Source organism: Gymnoscopelus microlampas (genome assembly GCF_963454915.1).
Source record: "Gymnoscopelus microlampas genome assembly, chromosome: 7".
Taxonomy (NCBI): domain Eukaryota; kingdom Metazoa; phylum Chordata; class Actinopteri; order Myctophiformes; family Myctophidae; genus Gymnoscopelus; species Gymnoscopelus microlampas.
In genome coordinates, this window is record NC_139944.1 from 20,989,084 (window position 1) to 21,006,390 (window position 17,307).

Below are 17,307 nucleotides of genomic sequence, written 5' to 3' on the forward strand. Positions count from 1 at the left end.
GAACGAGGCATTGCTGCACACTGCTGCCACCTGCTGTTCTGGAGTGGTCACAAACAACAGTTAGCATTCCGTACCGGCCAATGGCTGAGCAGCACAGAGCATCTCGCCAGCCAATCAGCGCGCTTGCTACGGTTTAAAGGCTGTGAAAGAGGGACGTTTGAAATTAAACAAGAAGTAGCAGGAAGTCTGAAAGAGAACACGGTGACACCAAACTCCGCTGTTTTCGGCAAAAACAAAACTGACTAAAACAACCACGTAGTCGTCGATAATATGCTTTAGTACTGCACTGAAATACATATCTGCAGAAAACAAGCTAACGTTAGCGTTGTAGCGCCGTTGTGTGCGGTATGTATATTTACAGCTGCTAGCGACTGTTAGCTTCTGCTGGGCTAGCTGTTAGCAGTTGAAGAGCTAGGATCTGCTTTTTAGTGCTTTTATCGTCGAGCATCGTTGGTCTTCGCGGACAGAGTGATTGTCGTTGGGAACTGTGCAATAATATCTGGTGGTAAGTCAATGTTCATTAACATGTTAACGTAGGCTTTTGTAAACTAAGCTTTGTTGGGCTGTGTTAGTTGCGACGCGAAACGTTACCCTAACAACAGTGGTGGAAAGTAACTGATTACATTTACTGAAGTACTGTACTTAAGTGCAATTTTGAGGTACTTTTCCAATCTTCAGTACTTTAACTCTACTCCACTGCATCTCGAGGCAAATGTTGTGCTTTTACGCCACAACAGTTATTTGAAAACTTTAATTACGTTGTAGATTTTGATACAGCATGATACCGATACACACACAGTAACCACTATACATTTCGGCCATTTTAAAATGCAAGCTCACAATGCATCGCAAGGCATTGTGAGCTTGTAGATCAGCTATTTTAAAAGTTGCTTTTGAAAACTGAAGTGAGACCATTCTGCACAATGAGTACTTTTACTTTTGGTACTTTAAGTACACTTTGATGCCAATACTTTTACTCCATTCAATTTTGAATTGCGGACTTTTACTTGTAACACAGTATTTCTACATTCCAGTATTGATACTTTTACTTAAATAAAAATTGCGAGTACTTTTTCCACCACGGCGTTACCCTAACAGCAGAGATAGAGATTGGCCATCACCCCACAAATTATCTTTTTCTATCCTACCCAATGACGCCTTGAATCATTCATTTTTACCCACACAAACACAGCAAATGGAGAAGAACGCCCTAATTTTTTGTTTTTGGAGCATTCCTTACCGTGAGTGAACAATCCGATAGAAATGGGACAGAATTCTCAAAAAATAGGTGTCCATGGTTAACAGCAAATCTACAGTTTATCATCGTATTCTGCACTTCTCGTTTTTGGATTTTTCTTTCACAATGAAGGAATGTGACAAAAACATGTACATGTATTCAAGGCTTCAGGGGTGAGTAATTGATAGAAACATGTCATTTGAGGTGAACAGGAAACTAATAGAGTGACATTATGTGATTTAGTGTTAATTTTAAAACATGTATATTTCTCTTCCTTTAGAATATGGATGCTGCCAGACTCAGGGTGTCGAAGGGCATGGACCCCCGAAAGTCCGACAGGAAGGTAACAGAAGGAGTCATCTTTGCAGTGGACATGCAGTAAAAGTAGATTGGTTTCAGGATAATACTACAGTCATCCTCCTTGCGTCATGTAGACAAACATTAGCCACTTTAACCCTGTTATCCCTGCTGCTTGTCAGCAACATTAAACAAAAGTTAGAAAATACTAATACTATTTTCAGTACAAGCTCACAAGACATCAATCACATCGTGACGTGTTGTTAACTTGTAGACCAGCTGTTTTCAAGTAGCTTATGTGCAAAAGGGGGTGGTTAAATGAAGACGTCCAGCTGCACAATAATGATCTTGTTAAAAACAAAAGACTGTATATTACTCACTGTTCGGTGCCGTTTTGTTTATAACAGTCTAGTAGCCATCTGCCACAGCGGGTTCCTGTCTCGCAATCGCAGACCTGTCAAAAGCCACCAGTGACCCCTGCCCAGCAACTGAAAGTCCTAGGTGTGTCAAATGGGCCTCTACGCATGCAGCAACCACGCACCGGCGTTAAGGCTGCCCCATGTACCACCATTGCAATTGTGAAACCTGCAGCGCCCAAACCCAATGGCCAGCTAAAGGCCAAAGACAAATCAGAGCCGACCACAACCAAACCTTCAACAGAACTGCAGAGTCAGGAGAAGCCACAAGGTAATAATCTACAAACTTGTCTGTGTAATGTTTCATGTTGCATCCATTTAGCTATACTGATACATGATCATCTTTATTTTTCTTCCATGTCAGGTAAACCTGAAAAGAGCGAAACCACTACTTCCTCAGAGTCAGGGAAAGGGTAAGTTTGAATAGCTTGTTGAGGTTCAGTAACAGCTTTTTTTTTTGAGGGGTGGGTTTCTAAAATGATTTGTGCTTGTACAGGAAGGCACGGTGGAGCCTCGATAACTTTGAAATCGCCCGCGCCTTAGGGAAGGGCAAATTTGGCAATGTTTACCTGGCCAGAGAGCGTTCATCCAAGTGGATCCTGGCGCTTAAAGTTCTCTTCAAGAAGCAGTTGGAAAGGGCAGGAGTGGAGCACCAGCTCAGGAGAGAGGTGGAGATCCAGTCTCACCTGAGGTGAGGAATAACTGTGTGCACACGTTCCTTAAAGGCATCCCTGTCATGCTCAAGTGAAATGGAGTCAGTCAAGTCTAGGGTTGGGATCCTTCAAGATTTTAACGGTTCCCATTCACCATTCCTATAGGGGGTTCCAAATGGACCCTTACAGGTCTGCGTGTGCAAATATAAACACAGGCCTACCACTAACGCAAACAAATTATCCAAAGTAAACATAAGTTTAACTAATATACTGGAAAAAGATACTGATGAAGTTTGGCAACAAAAATGTAGCCTACAGTTAATTTAGGTGGACAAAATAAATTCAAACCTTCAAAACATAAATGTGCACACCAACAAAATTTTGCTGATTTCAATCAAAAGTTAGGGGGAGAAAAAAATATGTTTTGACGAGCCCCCATTATGTTACGGCCGTCAGCAACATAAACTCTCACTTATGATGGTCCTTGTAATTAAAAAGTTTGAGAACCACCGGTATTGTAATTGTATAGCAGACGTGAAGTCCACATACCAACTCTGACAGAAGCCGGTTCCGGAAACGGTTCCAAATGTGATGGAACCAATTCCGGTTCCTCAATGTTGGATCCGGTTCCTACGGTTCCGCATCCTTGCCCTAGTCAAGTCATGATGACGGTGTCACTGAGAATAATGCTGTTTAAATATTCTAGAATCTAGTCTGTAGACTACTCTACAGTCTGTCTCAGTCTCTTGACATTGCTAAAAATCGTATTTGTATACCACAGGCACCCAAATATCCTGCGACTGTATGGCTACTTCCATGACACTGCTCGTGTGTACCTTATCTTGGAGTATGCACCCAAGGGAGAGCTCTATGGTGAGCTACAGCGCTGTGGCCATTTTAATGAGCAGAGGAGTGCAACAGTAAGTCTGCTTAATGAATTGGGGCATTTGTAAGTGTTTGATTTGCATGTGGATGGGGGCTTTACTTGAAGCTATGTAACCACTTGATTCAATTTATAACTTACAATAATTTATAGCCCTTGGAAACACTTATTTTCCTGTCACACCCCTGAATTAGCCTTTTGTTTTCTGTCTGCCACACTTCTCTTCCAGTATATCATGGAGCTGGCTGATGCCCTCTACTACTGCCACGACAAGAAGGTGATTCACAGGGATATCAAACCAGAGAATCTGTTGCTGGGGGCCAATGGGGAGCTGAAGATTGCTGATTTTGGCTGGTCTGTCCACACACCTTCCTCCAGGTACACACTCTCCACACATGTATCACATGATTCACATCGTACCTAAACTTGTTTTTAAAGGAGTACTTTTTCCCATTTTCAATCTTATCTTAGTATAATTTGTCCTCACTAATGCTGTACTATAAGATGGCACCATTTCTGTCTACTCACTCTACGTCTCATTGGTGGGCTGTGGATAGTTCCAAAACCCAGGCTACCAATGACATAATCGATGGGGATTCCAAGCTAATAGAACTTTCTTTTCCTGTGAAGTTAACTGTCCATATCCATCCTCTGAAATGGTGCCAAGACTGCAATCTTATAATGAGCTTTAGTGAGGACCAGAAAATGGGTACAATTGTTTTTTAGAATTTTCTTTACTGAACTTGCCTGAATAATCGAGTTGGTACTGCTAGGTCTCGTCATTAAAGGTGGTGGTGTTGCATGTTTAACCAATCCAGGATAATTTTCTAGGGGATACTGTAGTTTAGTTTATTTTTCTAGATTTCCATTTAGTTTGAATTCTAACTTTCAGGAAGTAACATAAGTTGACCATGACATGTAGTGCCACCAATATGGTCCTACAAACTTGATTACAGCTAAATCAGGGATGTCTCATTGTGACCTCGGACATGTGAAACATTTGTCTCGTAACACTTATCCTTTCACTTTGGTTGGTCAGGAGGTCAACACTGTGTGGAACACTGGACTACCTACCTCCAGAGATGATTGAGGGAAAAACCCACGATGAAAAGGTGGACCTGTGGAGTCTAGGTGTCCTCTGCTTCGAGTTCCTGGTGGGCAGGCCCCCCTTTGAGGCGAAGACTCATGATGAGACCTACCGCATGATATCGAGGGTAAGAACAAGTACTATGGAGGAGAGAGCAGAATGCTCAAGATTAATTGTGTACAGTTTACTATGAAACATCGGTTGATACAAAACATATTATGCTGTATACAGTACATTCGCCCCTGCTTAGAATTTAACAATTCCCAGACGGCATCGAGCTACAGCCGGTCGGCCGCCATACTATTTCACTTTTTCGTACAAGATGAGTATACAATATAACAGGTTTGTGACCGTCTGTCCATGTCCAGTTGAGGAACGGCCCTGTTTGTTGTTTATGACCTATTGCTGTGGAAACCGCAATCGGTCGCAGCTCTGGCCAAGAGAAACCCAGTTAACAAAACTAGCTTTTTAACTTAAAATAAAAACCTCCCACAGTCCTTAACTTCTCACACACATCCAACATCCATTGCTATGTAGAACCATACAGATGCATGACATGTCCTTGTAGGCTTGTATCAAATTCTTGTTGTAATAAACAGTGTAACAATATACACAATAACAATACTAACCACTAGGTAGTGCAAGACATTGTGTTCATGAGGTGTGCTGGACAAACATTTCTCTGCACTTCCCTGCAAAATCATGCCTATTGAGGTATCTGTAACACGTTTGTTGGAGACTAGCGTAGCAGTTGGTTAACTGTCATTATTGTTTTGCTTAAGTACCAACAAACAAAATGTATAATGTATGCGTTTCAAAACTAAGGTACAGTTGGGTCCTCTGGTCCTCCTAGTTTGAATCAAATTATCCATATTTACATGAAAGTGGGAGAATTTCAGAAAAGCCTCTTTTTGCAATGTATGGAGACTCTCAACAATTCCTGTGAGTGCACTAGCTATAGACAATCAAATGATTGTGGAAATTGTAACCATGGTCAACAAATGTCTCTTTATTTGTTTTAAGAGGGTAGGTGGGTAATCAGTGTAGCACATATAAACTGGGTTTTAATCTCTGATTACTCTAAATCAGATAAACAACATGTTTACTGATTTAGGCCCTCGACTCATACTTGTGAATTGTTTGGATGCTCTGCTTGTCTAAAACATATTGTTCTGGTCTTCATGCAGGTGCAGTTTACTTACCCTGCTCAGGTTCCTATCTCTGCTGGTGCCAAAGACTTGATTAGCAGGCTGCTGAAGCATAACCCCATGCACAGGCTGCCCATCCAGGGGGTTCTAACTCACCCGTGGGTGACTGAGAACTCTACAAAGAAGCCCACCCAATCGATTCCTAGTACCCCTGAGTGATGGCTGCGTAGCCTGGTAAACCATCCCGGTCGCATGAAATCACGTTGATTACGGCTGTGCACCATCGGCATATGATGTCAAAGGGGGCGAGCAGGACCCAGGTTGCTGAGCATTTCAAATCGGCGTCTGTTCTGACACTGTGGATTTACTTTTTGTTCATATGGATGTTGTTGTGTCTTGTTTTTCTGCCTTGTCTGTGAATATTTACTGTTTTAATTATTCTAATGTTATTCAATTGATGTACAGTTGTACATTATGCCTACAAAGTCCCCTGGCAGACAAACAAAGACATATTGGGGAGACCGCAGATGGCAGGCGCAAACCCTTGCTTACCAAATATCTATGTGATGCAACGTTTATTTGAAGAACATACATTTGAGCTCCATGTTTTTTTAATTTTATAATTAACATACATGGGGTTTTATTTGGTAAGCTAGGGTTTGTGCCTGCTGTTGCCGTTGGATGTAAGCAGCCGTGTTATGCCTTTTTTTGTCCGCCAGGGGGCTCTATAGGCATAATGTAGTGACAGGCGGAGGCCTTCAAGGGAATGCAACTACCTTTGCTACTCGGATTTTATTTTTATCATGTAGTTAGGCAATGACTAAATAAAGAATTTCTGTACATACAGGTGATGAAGTTTACAGTGGTGTCTACCTTTCAGTATCTACCAATGGCCTTTTTTTCCTATGCAGTAGTTAACATGGGTTTATTTTATGATTACTTTAGCCTGTTATTGGTTCATACAATTTTGATCGAGCTCCCTGTAGTTGGAGGTTGTGCTGTAAGGCCTGTGGGTCCCCCCTGGGGGGGTCCCCACGTGTTTTCTTTTGGGGGGGTCCCCAGATGTCAGTGGAGTGACAATTTAAGGACTTGCAAGACCTTTTTAATAAAGAAAAGACCATTACTGCATCAAGTAATCAAACTATACAATTAAAATGTGTCAAATATTGGCCAAATAATATAAGGGAGACAATAATTCTGAAAATAGCAGATCTACAAGCTTGTAGATCTGCCATTTTCACTATTTATCTGTGGATTTATCCAAGTCAAACAAAATGCAATGCCTCAACTCCTAGCACTCAGCCTGAAGTTTCGTTTCACTTGAATGCGAGGCTAGCGATTCAGGGGCTGACGCTGGAGCCAGGTTACCTCAACTACAATACTAAGTGCTTGTCGGAGTGGGGGAGTTCAATTCTGATTATTTTGATGGTCACTCAAGGCCTAAAAGGTTGAGAACCACTGCTGTAAGGGAAGTGCACATGGTCGCTGTGAACAGATGGAGAAGTAGGGCCTCCAGATGCCGTCACATGAAATCATCAAATGAACAGGTAGGCCATAAGCACAGCATAAGGCCTGCAGCCTTTTTACTAAATGTTCTATAGAAAGGCCCTACGATGACTAACGTTAGGATGTTGGTAAAACATGGATTTATATTAAATGATCTTATGACAATTTGCGAGGAAAAAAACTTTGATTTTATGTAATTTTCAGACTTAAAACAGACGGTTTTATAGCTAAATGAATGTCAGAATTTGGGCATTAATGAAAATCCTTACCCTGCTCTCTCAATACTCACTGTGGCCCACAAAAAGTATAGGCTATAATGTAGACTCATACGACGAAAAGGACTATTTTCTGCAACTTGATTTATTATATAGAGGAAAAAAATACACGTTTCTCACTGTTTTCGTTACATAAAACCACACATGTTTACAATATAATTTCACTTATTTCTTTATTCTTTAATATTCATTTTTTCCATATATAACGATTTTGAGATATACATTCCATCTTTTTGAAACCACAATAACACTACACTTACGGTTTTATAACATTTCCACAGAACCCATTGGATTGCACAGAATGGAAAAAATGTCTGTATGCACATTTTCTTCTCTTTTTATGAGCTCAATACATTTTGATTCAGACGACCGAATTTCGAGCCAGGAATGAATTCGAATTAATCTCGCAATATACATTTCAAATGCACAGATAAAAGGAGAGTCAAACAGAGTGTGGACATTTTCAATTTGGGCTTCATTTGTATGTGAATAATATTGCCTAGATTTGGCCTGTGATTAAAGACTAGGCCTATTTCAGGTCAAATGCATTTATTAGCCTCCTATCGCCGATTGAAAGCTAAATAAATACAGTTGTAGGCCTAAATCCCAAGTTTTAACAACAAATTCGTTAATGCCAATATTGAGTTCTATTTCCACGTCCCAGTTTCATAAGGTTTTATATGTCTGAATATCATACATTCAATGCATAGTTTGTATAACTGCTGTAGACCATCTATATCTTACTGTATGCATTTCCAGTATTTTTAACAGTTCATTGAAGGTCCAATTTCCTCACTAAAGAAATATTGTTTAATCGTTGTTATTTCTATATGCATTCATGAGTGTTTGAACATGACTATATTTTTTACTGTCGGTTATTGCCATAGTGTTATTTGCCCTCATCTTTGTCCATATAGTAGCTTATCTGTGCCAGGCACCGCATTCACTATTGTTCCCAACCTTTTCTGGATCAGGGCCCACCTGAAAATCTCACAAAAGCATCCGTATTTTAAGTTTTTTAACAATATGTTAATAAAATATTACTGTTTGGCCAATTATTTGGGGGCCCACTTGTAATATCCTTACGGCCCACCAGTGGGTCCCGGCCCGCAGGTTGGGAATCGCTGCACTAAACCCATTAAAATACTGCACATCACCTTGAAGAAGAAAGTGTCATTTTTTTTTAAATAAACATCTTATTTATCATTAGATCACATTATATTGTCGAATTTCTGTCCATAGTCACAAACTTGAACGTTTAATGAGGTGAATTCTGAATTCTCATGTGGGGGAAACCCCACATAAGGATGAAAAGACAAATTGCCGATTTCTGCAATTTCGTAAAAGGTCAATAATTGTAAACCTTCACTCCACTGGAAAATAATGTAAATTACTTTGTTCGCATATTTATACAACATATAATTGTCCATATAGTATGTTGTGAGTGCTTGAGTCTCCCTCACTTTCACTGTCTCTACTCTCACTGGAGTGTGTGTGTGTGTGTGTGTGTGTGTGTGTGTGTGTGTGTGTGTGTGTGTGTGTGTGTGTGTGTGTGTGTGTGTGTGGGTGGGTGGGCGTGTGAAATGACGCAAGACTGTAATGTGCGCGCAAATATGTGCATGTGTTGTGCGCGCGCATTTTACGCATGAATGAAGCAAGGGGGGCTGCTGCGCCTATAGGCTGCGCGTGTTGGAAGTCGCGTTTCACTATTATGTGGATTTGCAATTAGAACATCTAGCTCAGGGGTCTTCAACGTTTTTCAGGCCAAGGACCCCTTAGCTGAGAGAGAGAGAGATGAAGCAGGGACCCCCACTACATTTTGTATCAAATTGTGTTGCAGATTAAACTTCTTCACAGATTTCATAGACTTGTTTGACAATACTGTTGTGTAGCGTTGTGTGGGATTCATGTTAATGTGTATTTTCAGACTGTTAACCACTTAACCCCGTCCCCCAAAACAACACCTTAGCTGAAAATAGCAGATCTACAAGCTCACAATGCCTAGCAGACAGCTCGAGGAGTCGTGAGCTTGAAGATCTGCTATTTTCGGCTAATGTTCCCCTCAGAATAGGGATGCTAGGGTTCAAGTGGTTAAAGTAAAAAAAGAATCCTATCACACAAATATTTGGCGGCCCCCCCTGTAGCAACTCTGAGGACCGCCTAGGGGTCCCGGACACCCTGTTGAACACCCCTGATCTAGCTCCAGCAGTGGTTCGCATCTACTCTTCTAAGTTATACTTGTAAGCTTCTATGAGGCCCTCCGTTGAATGGATGAACCCAGATATGGCGCATATGCCCCCTATTACAAAGATGGCGACATCAAAGAAAACCTGATGCCACATCAGCTGTCTCCATTGAAGCCTGAGGTGGAAGAGACTGGGGAGCAGAAAGCACAACCCTGCGCCCGTCAGGCTGCCAGTGAGACCCATGAGGAGGGCGAAGTGTGGCACGAAGACGGCCATGAGCAATGTGAACACCACGAGGAGGCACCGCAGCGTGAGCCCCCAGGACTTCAGGCGTCCGTCGCCCCCGTAGCAGTCGGGGAAGTTAATGCGCCCTCCTCCTCCCTGGAAAAACGACTTTTCCAGAACCTCGACGGCGGCGAAAAACGGCAACGGATACGACAGCAAGGCTTTGGCGACCAAGAAGATGTTGACGACGGCGCGGATGGTCGACGGCAGGTTGTCTGTGATGACCTCCTTGGTGGCGTCGGCCCAGGTCAGGTAGGCCACCAGGGCGAAGAGGCCCTTGAGGATGCAGGCGGCGATGTGCGTCCAGTTCATCATGCAGTGGAACTCGCTGGGCTTCGCCATGTTGCCCTCCAGGGACGGCAGGAAGATCTGGGAGGTGTAGCTGAACACGATGATGCCGATGGAGATGGGGAACTTCTTGACGTCGATGTAGAACTTGACCTTGTCCCAGGCCCAGTCTCTGGCTCTGGAGAGGCAGTAGGCGATGACCAGCACGTTGATGACGAAGTGGGCCATCGTGCACAGCAAGCTGAACTTTGACACCGCTTTCAGGTTCTTCAGGAAGGCGCAGGGGAGAAGACCGATGGTGGCGATGATGGCCCAAGACTTCTGGGAGATCGGCATGGTGGGGAAGCTGTTGTACATGAGGTTACCGCTGACGACGACATACAGGATACAGGTCATCACTAGCTCTATGATCTGTGCTACATTCACGATATGACCACCTAACGCTGGGAACCTGGGCTGGCAGCAAGCGTTGGCAATGTCCACGTATGAGTCTCTCACGCGCACCAGCCGCCCGTCTTCGTCCTCTTCGTACAGGCAAGCGATGAGGATTTTCCCCGTGTAACAGCACACCACGGCGGCGAAAATAATAAGAAATAGTCCGAGGTATCCCCCGTGGAGAATGGCGTATGGTAAGCCAAGGACAAACATCCCCTGCAAATACACAACAAAAAAAACACATGTGCCACGATGATGATGAGTAATTTTATGTACATTTTGTTTATGTTGAACTTACTAAAACTAAACTAAACTAAAAGGAATACTTAAGATGTTTTAATCATGGGTCTCTGTGCAATAGAGCAGTGCTTCTCAACTTGTGCAATAGAGCAGTGGTTCTCAACCATCTGGGGGACCCCCAGGGGGGTCCCCCAGATGACAGTGAAGTGAGAATTTAAGGACTTTTAAGACCTTTTTAATAGAATGAAAGAAAGAGCAATACTGAATCAAAAGCAACAAATATAACAACTGGTCATTGGCCAAATTGTCAAATATTTATCTGTGGAACCGAGTCAAACTAAATGTAATACCTCAACTCCTACATTCCAAGTGCTTGTCAGGGTGGGGGCTCCCCAGTTCAAATTTATGATTATTTCGAGGGGGTCCCCAGTTCAAATATGATTATTTTGAGGGGGTCCCCAGTTCAAATATGATTATTTTGGGGGGTCACGGCCTGAAAAGGTTGGAGAACCACCGCAATATACAGGACAAGCCATGCATGGTTTGATGTTGTGGGCATTCCAGTTCGCTTTGAGCACATCCAGCCCTCTGACGCAATGACGCCTCCGTAGTCATCATCATCATCACACGATGAAGGAGACACAGTGTGACGTAACGATGACTGCTGTGACCACAGCCCATGAAGGGGACTGTGAGCAGCAGAGATTACAAAAGTAGGCCTATTCACAATTTCAGCTCGTCTTTCCAGGCATACTGGCACCATGAATACGTGCGCTCTCGTGCGTAAATTGGATAGATGCTGAATGATTGACACATTAGCTGTATGTGTATTTTAAACGCCGTGCACCTCTCGTGCACATGAAATGGTCATAAATACTTTGTTACTTATATATTATATCATAAGGGACTGATTCCTGCATGATCTACGTTGAATGCGTCATGTCGACGTCCAACCCTCCACACAGTCACACATCTCCATTTGAATGCATGCTGCTTCGTGCTTCATGATAGCTTTATGGCTTAAATAAAACAGAAGGGCCAGTGTATGTATGTAGTCATATTATAGACCCAAAGCCAACTAAATAATAACTGTCCCCCCTCCGAAAGTCAAGGAATCATTTTGAGACTGCATGCGCAACTCACATTGGTTTAAATCACATGTAAGGCTATGTGCAGTTTTTTGGTGACTGGACGTGAATATAAATGCATCACTGGCATCGGGAACTGGACTAATTGGGATAAATATATATATCCCAATAATACAAATAATACAAATGATAATAATAATAATACAAATTAAAACAAAACCTTTTTCATTTGTATTATTATTATTTTATTCATTTTCCCACACTATGGGGTCTTTACCTGGATTGCATTCGTGACGTTCCAGCCCGCCTCCCACGCTGTGATTTTTGGTTTCGGTTCGTTTAACTCGTTGGCCGGACCTCCGAGCTCCTTGGAGTCGGAGCGCGGCGGGCCGGTGCCGTCCCTCTGGTAATGACTGTCTCCGTCCAGCGTCCCGTCTCCACCGACCTCCCCGCCGCTCATCCCCTCTCCTCCCTGCTCCTCCGAGGCCAGGATGTCCATCTGCATGCCCTGTCTGTGGTCGTAATCCAGATCGTCACAGGCTGCGAAGCCCACCGCCTCCTCGTCCGTGGCGGCCTGGAAGCCCATCCTGGCGAACGCGCCGCTCACCTTCGCCTGGGATTTGTTCGACACGGTGGTGGATAGATTTGACAGTTTATTGGAGATCTTGCTTCTGATTAACGTCGCCATTTTGGCTCCTCAAAATTGTTAACCTCTCTGCCGGCTAAATCGTTTTTTTTTCTTTTTTTGTCAATAAAATTGGGCTATTTTGGATTCCAAGTAACTCTTGGTTCTTTGCATTAGACAATCACACGGGGGAAAACGCGCGGGTTCTTGAGTCGGTGGCTGCTTTCAGTTGCTATCTCCACTTCTTGTTAAAGCTTTGCCTGCTGCTCCTGATTCCCTCCAGGTTCATGTCACCTTCAGACGTCGCTGCGAGTCCGGCCCTGCATCTTGTCACTTTGCGCTCTGATGCTCGAAGAATCCGTCCCTGTTTAATCGACGACGCGTACACGCAAAAGCTTTTACGCAAATGGCGAGCCCAGTCAAAGGGGGGGTTTCGATGTATAATATCGTGTTTCTTCGAGTTACAATTGGCGTCGGGCTGGGCTTCCACAGTTGGTTTTCTGATGCCAATGCGGTGCGGTGGTGGAGCCCGGGTGGCAGAGGGAGGAGACACGTGTCCTCATCAGTCTGCCCAATGCAAGGACTCACGTCTCCAGCCTCCACTAGTGCGCACAGCCACCAGTGTTGCCATGTCCGCTTATTATAAGCGACTTTGGGGCTTCTTTTTTTATGTGAGTTTTTTTTTTTGGGACTTGTTTCTAAAGTGTAGTTGCTTATTCGTGCCTGTTGTTTAAACCAGTGGTTCTCAAATATTTTGATGTCATGATGGACCCCAAAGTTTATGTGTTTATTATATTATTATATATTTATATGTATTTGTCCCTTAGGCTACTAACCCCCATGTGAAAATGTTTTGTGCCAGATTTGTGTTGTTATTCCATATTTATTTCAAGATTATTAAAAAAAGAAATGAGCAGATCTACAAGCTCAGCGTTGTGAGCTTGTAGATCGGCTATTTTCAAATAGCCAACGTACAGTAGGCCTAGGTTTAAAAGTGTCCATGTGGCCTAGAGTCGTCGCCTCTTTTGGGCTTGTTTTCATAGACCTGGTTTACTTATTTATCTCACAAACTCTGGCAACACTGACAGCCACCCCACGCCAGAAGAAAACGGCAGAGATTTGCTGCATTTCTAGGGGAGGTGCTATAGTTGGTACCCCATCCCCTCCCCATCCCATAATCTATAATACTTCATTCTTAACATCCAATGACATTCTGGGGGCCTCTAGTCTTGCATAACTTTACGTGTATATAAGGGGGCGGAAAGTGGAGGAAAAACCCCGTCAACTCTTTGAACCAGCTTATATAACTTGCCAGAACTGAATTTAAACCTTTTTTTGTTGTTGTTGAGTTTCATTTTGAGCAACAAGAGGACGGGGGACTGTCAGTAGGACCCGAGTTGTGTCCATTGGAATTATAAGGATCGAATTTTTAAAAATCGTGTTTGATTTTGTTCTCTTTTTTTGCGCGCGCGTTTTGTCTTGATAGCCGAGCGGGTAAGATTGAACTTGAGAGCGCGAAAAGCCAATATCAATCAATAGGCTATAATACCATACTTCTTTTTCTTTTGTCTTTTTTCCTTTTTTATTGAGGTGAAACATAGGCCTACCTACTTCTATTTCAAAGACATAATAATGTTAGGGTCAGGACTTAATTCATCAAACCAATTATTCTATACAGTGTGTGTATTGTAATAAGCTAATAATAAAATAAAACTTACCTACAATATATTTTTTATAACATTAAGTACCTATTTATAAGGGAAACGGCTCTCCTTTGGATGTTTTATTTATTCTTTCGGTTTTTCCCCCCTGCTGAATAGGCCTATTTAAATCATGTTTAGCTTTATAAATGGCCAAGATAACAGATAGGTCGTAGTTGTAGGCTCTTTTGTAAAAAATAATAGAATAAAAAAACTCCTATAAAAAAAAGACCAATTTGACTAAAGTCAGTTCAGTGCTTTAATAAATTCGGCCTCATACGTCGCTTTCATTTTATAGCTCTTTTTAATTTGACTCAACACTGCATTAGTCTTTGCATTATGCCATAATCAGACATGAATCAACAAAATAAGCAGGTCTGATCGACGAATATTTTTGAGGGAGGAATTAATTTTCTCATCTGATCCGACCCCAGCTGTAAACAGCTGATAGCCTGTGTGACATTTATACTCCGTCGCAGGATGGTGTCGCTTCCTTGCCGCCAAGAACTGATCTCGTGGGCAAGCGACGCCTACAGTGCAACGGGGTAGGCTACAAATTAGGCATATAGCCGTCAGTGTACAAGCTCACATTGGTGAGCCCAATGCATTGTCTCCCAATGCATTGTGAACTTGTAGAACGAATATTTTCGGACTGTGTATGTTTCAATTTAGCCTGTAGGCTTACCTGTACATGCAACCATGTTTTATTTTATTCAAAGGCCTGCTTTTGTTTGTTTTGTGACGGATGAAATGGCTAGTCAGAAAAGCTTTCGTTTGTGAACCTTGCCACTTAAACAATAGGCTTTGAACATGTCTCCAATGACTGTCCGATAGGTAAACAGACCAAAATGTATAGGTTAAGTCTACCATTAAAAAAAAAACATTTTTACCCTTTTACATTTTACCCTTGTTCCCGACTCTAATTCAGACTCAGGTCATCATCATGTTTTGTTTTTGTTTTTGTTCATGTGTAAGAAGTTGAAATTATGAATGAAAACAGGATTCAGAATGTAGGCCTGCCACGTGCATTCAGCAGGATGGGTGGGCATAGCATCATAACAGAGACAGACCATATACGCTCTAATGATTGCCTAAATTAGGATTTATTTGTCATATACACATAGGCCTATACACATATTTTTTAAGCACCCTGACGCATTGACGAACATCAATGTGCAATTTTGGAATGAAAATGGCTGCTATTCCCAGCGTGGGAATGGGAAGGGTTAATGATGGTGTGCGTTATCAGCGCGCTGCAGCCCTCCTCTGATCTGTGCTTAGAACTGTCTGATTGAGTGTAACGCAAGATGAAAAGAACAGCCGTGACACCGCGGCACAGGGTTATACTCTGGGATTGGAGGGCGATTTCCGACTTGCTGTGCTGATAAGAACACAATGCAACTGCAAGCACAATATGATGATGATGATGATAATAAATATAATATAAATAATAGCATAATAATAATAATCTATCTGTCTAGGCATATATATATATATATATATATATATATATATATATATATATATATATATATATATATATATATATATATATATACGCACGCACGCACGCACGCACGCACACACACACACACACACACACACACACACACACACACACACACACACACACACACACACACACACACACACACACACACACACACACACAGTGTTGTGGGCCTATATGTATCTTTATCCTCAAAGGGTAAAAGTGATTTTCCTCTCATTGCAGTTTATCGCCGGTCGTGAGAGAGCCAACGAAGGGTCAGGTCCCTAGAGGATGCTCTCTATCTGAATGGACAGACAGACAGAGCAACGCTAGCCAATCAAGCTCTTATCTATGCCCAGTTTGCGCCGCTTTGTGAGATCAGACAAAGGCAGCTGAGATCTCCACCATGAGCAAACGGTGCTGTTTATGATCGAGGGCCGAATTAGAAAGAAAAAAGAAACTGCCACTGTAATCTCCCTGTCTCTTCAAATCCATTCAGCACCCCACCCACTAAACCACTCACACACCTTATTTTCTTCACTCTGTTAAAAAGCCAATTTAGCCTATAGATTGCGGACCCGTCGGGACCCATTTGTGGGTCACAAGTAGGCCTACATAATAATAAAAAAAAGTAATACATTTTTCATGAATTAAAAACAAATTCAATGATTTTTCAAAAGAATTTCATGAATAAAAAATAAAATCAAAACATTGAAAACAAATGTTTAAGAAGTAGTGAAAATAGCCAATCTACAAGCCCACAAGCAGCTTGTGAACTTGTAGATCTGCTATTTTCACTAGTTTGGGTCCCAGCGGGAGACATCAAATTTCTCTTTTGGGTCTCGAGCAAAAAGGTTTGGGAACCATGCACTGGCAGCATTACGACGGTGGCGCTTGCCCGAAAAGAACAGATTGGCAAGCTAACATTGTAGATCTGTTCTTTTAGGCAGGAAAGGCAACACCAAGCGTCACGCGCCGTCGTACTTTGAAGTAGCCAGTAGCCTATAAATTGAGCTCCATGCTCCGCCTTTTTTCTCCACATTTCACACTTGGGTGAGCTGGCGCACACGGTTCCTCAGCTTCATGTCATGCCCCTTCATTCGAATCACAGAAAATGATTAATTATTCCCCCGCAGGAGAAGAATGTTCTTCGAAGTAATAATATACAAACAAATATGAGGCGGCCATAATGGGAAGAGAGATAAGAGGGGTGGAGGTGGGGGAGCTATCCATGGTGCTGAAACCGAACTACATTGAAAGGCATTTATTCCAGTGGTTCTCAACCTTTTCAGGCCGTGAGAGACCCCCACAAAATAATCATATTTGAACTGGAGACCACCCAAAAGAATCATATTTTAACTGGGGACCCCCCACCCTGACAAGCACATGGCATTGTAAGAGTTGAGGCATTACATTTAGTCTGACTCTGTTCCACAGATAAATATTCTGAAAATAGCCGATCACAA

The 17,307-nt window shown here is 42.5% G+C and overlaps 2 protein-coding genes across 2 annotated transcripts; one reads left to right on the forward strand and one right to left on the reverse strand.

Annotated features, from left to right (window-relative positions):
* The first annotated feature begins 186 nt into the window (after nucleotides 1–186).
* Nucleotides 187–6,568, forward strand: aurka (aurora kinase A). Its single transcript, XM_084061639.1, has 9 exons — nucleotides 187–505; nucleotides 1,518–1,580; nucleotides 1,942–2,221; nucleotides 2,315–2,363; nucleotides 2,447–2,641; nucleotides 3,385–3,523; nucleotides 3,716–3,864; nucleotides 4,526–4,700; nucleotides 5,761–6,568. Exons 2-9 carry the CDS (start codon nucleotides 1,521–1,523, stop codon nucleotides 5,938–5,940), a joined length of 1,227 nt encoding a protein of 408 aa, XP_083917765.1. The 5' UTR covers nucleotides 187–505; nucleotides 1,518–1,520; the 3' UTR covers nucleotides 5,941–6,568.
* A 3,153-nt stretch (nucleotides 6,569–9,721) lies between these two features.
* Nucleotides 9,722–12,712, reverse strand: slc32a1 (solute carrier family 32 member 1; the record flags this gene model as incomplete). Its single annotated transcript, XM_084062015.1, has 2 exons — nucleotides 9,722–10,912; nucleotides 12,302–12,712. 2 exons carry the CDS (start codon nucleotides 12,710–12,712, stop codon nucleotides 9,722–9,724), a joined length of 1,602 nt encoding a protein of 533 aa, XP_083918141.1.
* Between the last annotated feature and the right edge of the window lie 4,595 nt (nucleotides 12,713–17,307).

Bases quoted from the DNA above. Each gene is read 5' to 3' on its own strand.
- aurka (XM_084061639.1), top strand. From the start codon at position 1,521: ATGGATGCTGCCAGACTCAGGGTGTCGAAGGGCATGGACCCCCGAAAG. The intron at 3,524-3,715 runs GTAAGTCTGCTT...CTTCTCTTCCAG, and splicing joins ATGAGCAGAGGAGTGCAACA to TATATCATGGAGCTGGCTGA. The intron at 3,865-4,525 runs GTACACACTCTC...TTGGTTGGTCAG, and splicing joins GTCCACACACCTTCCTCCAG to GAGGTCAACACTGTGTGGAA.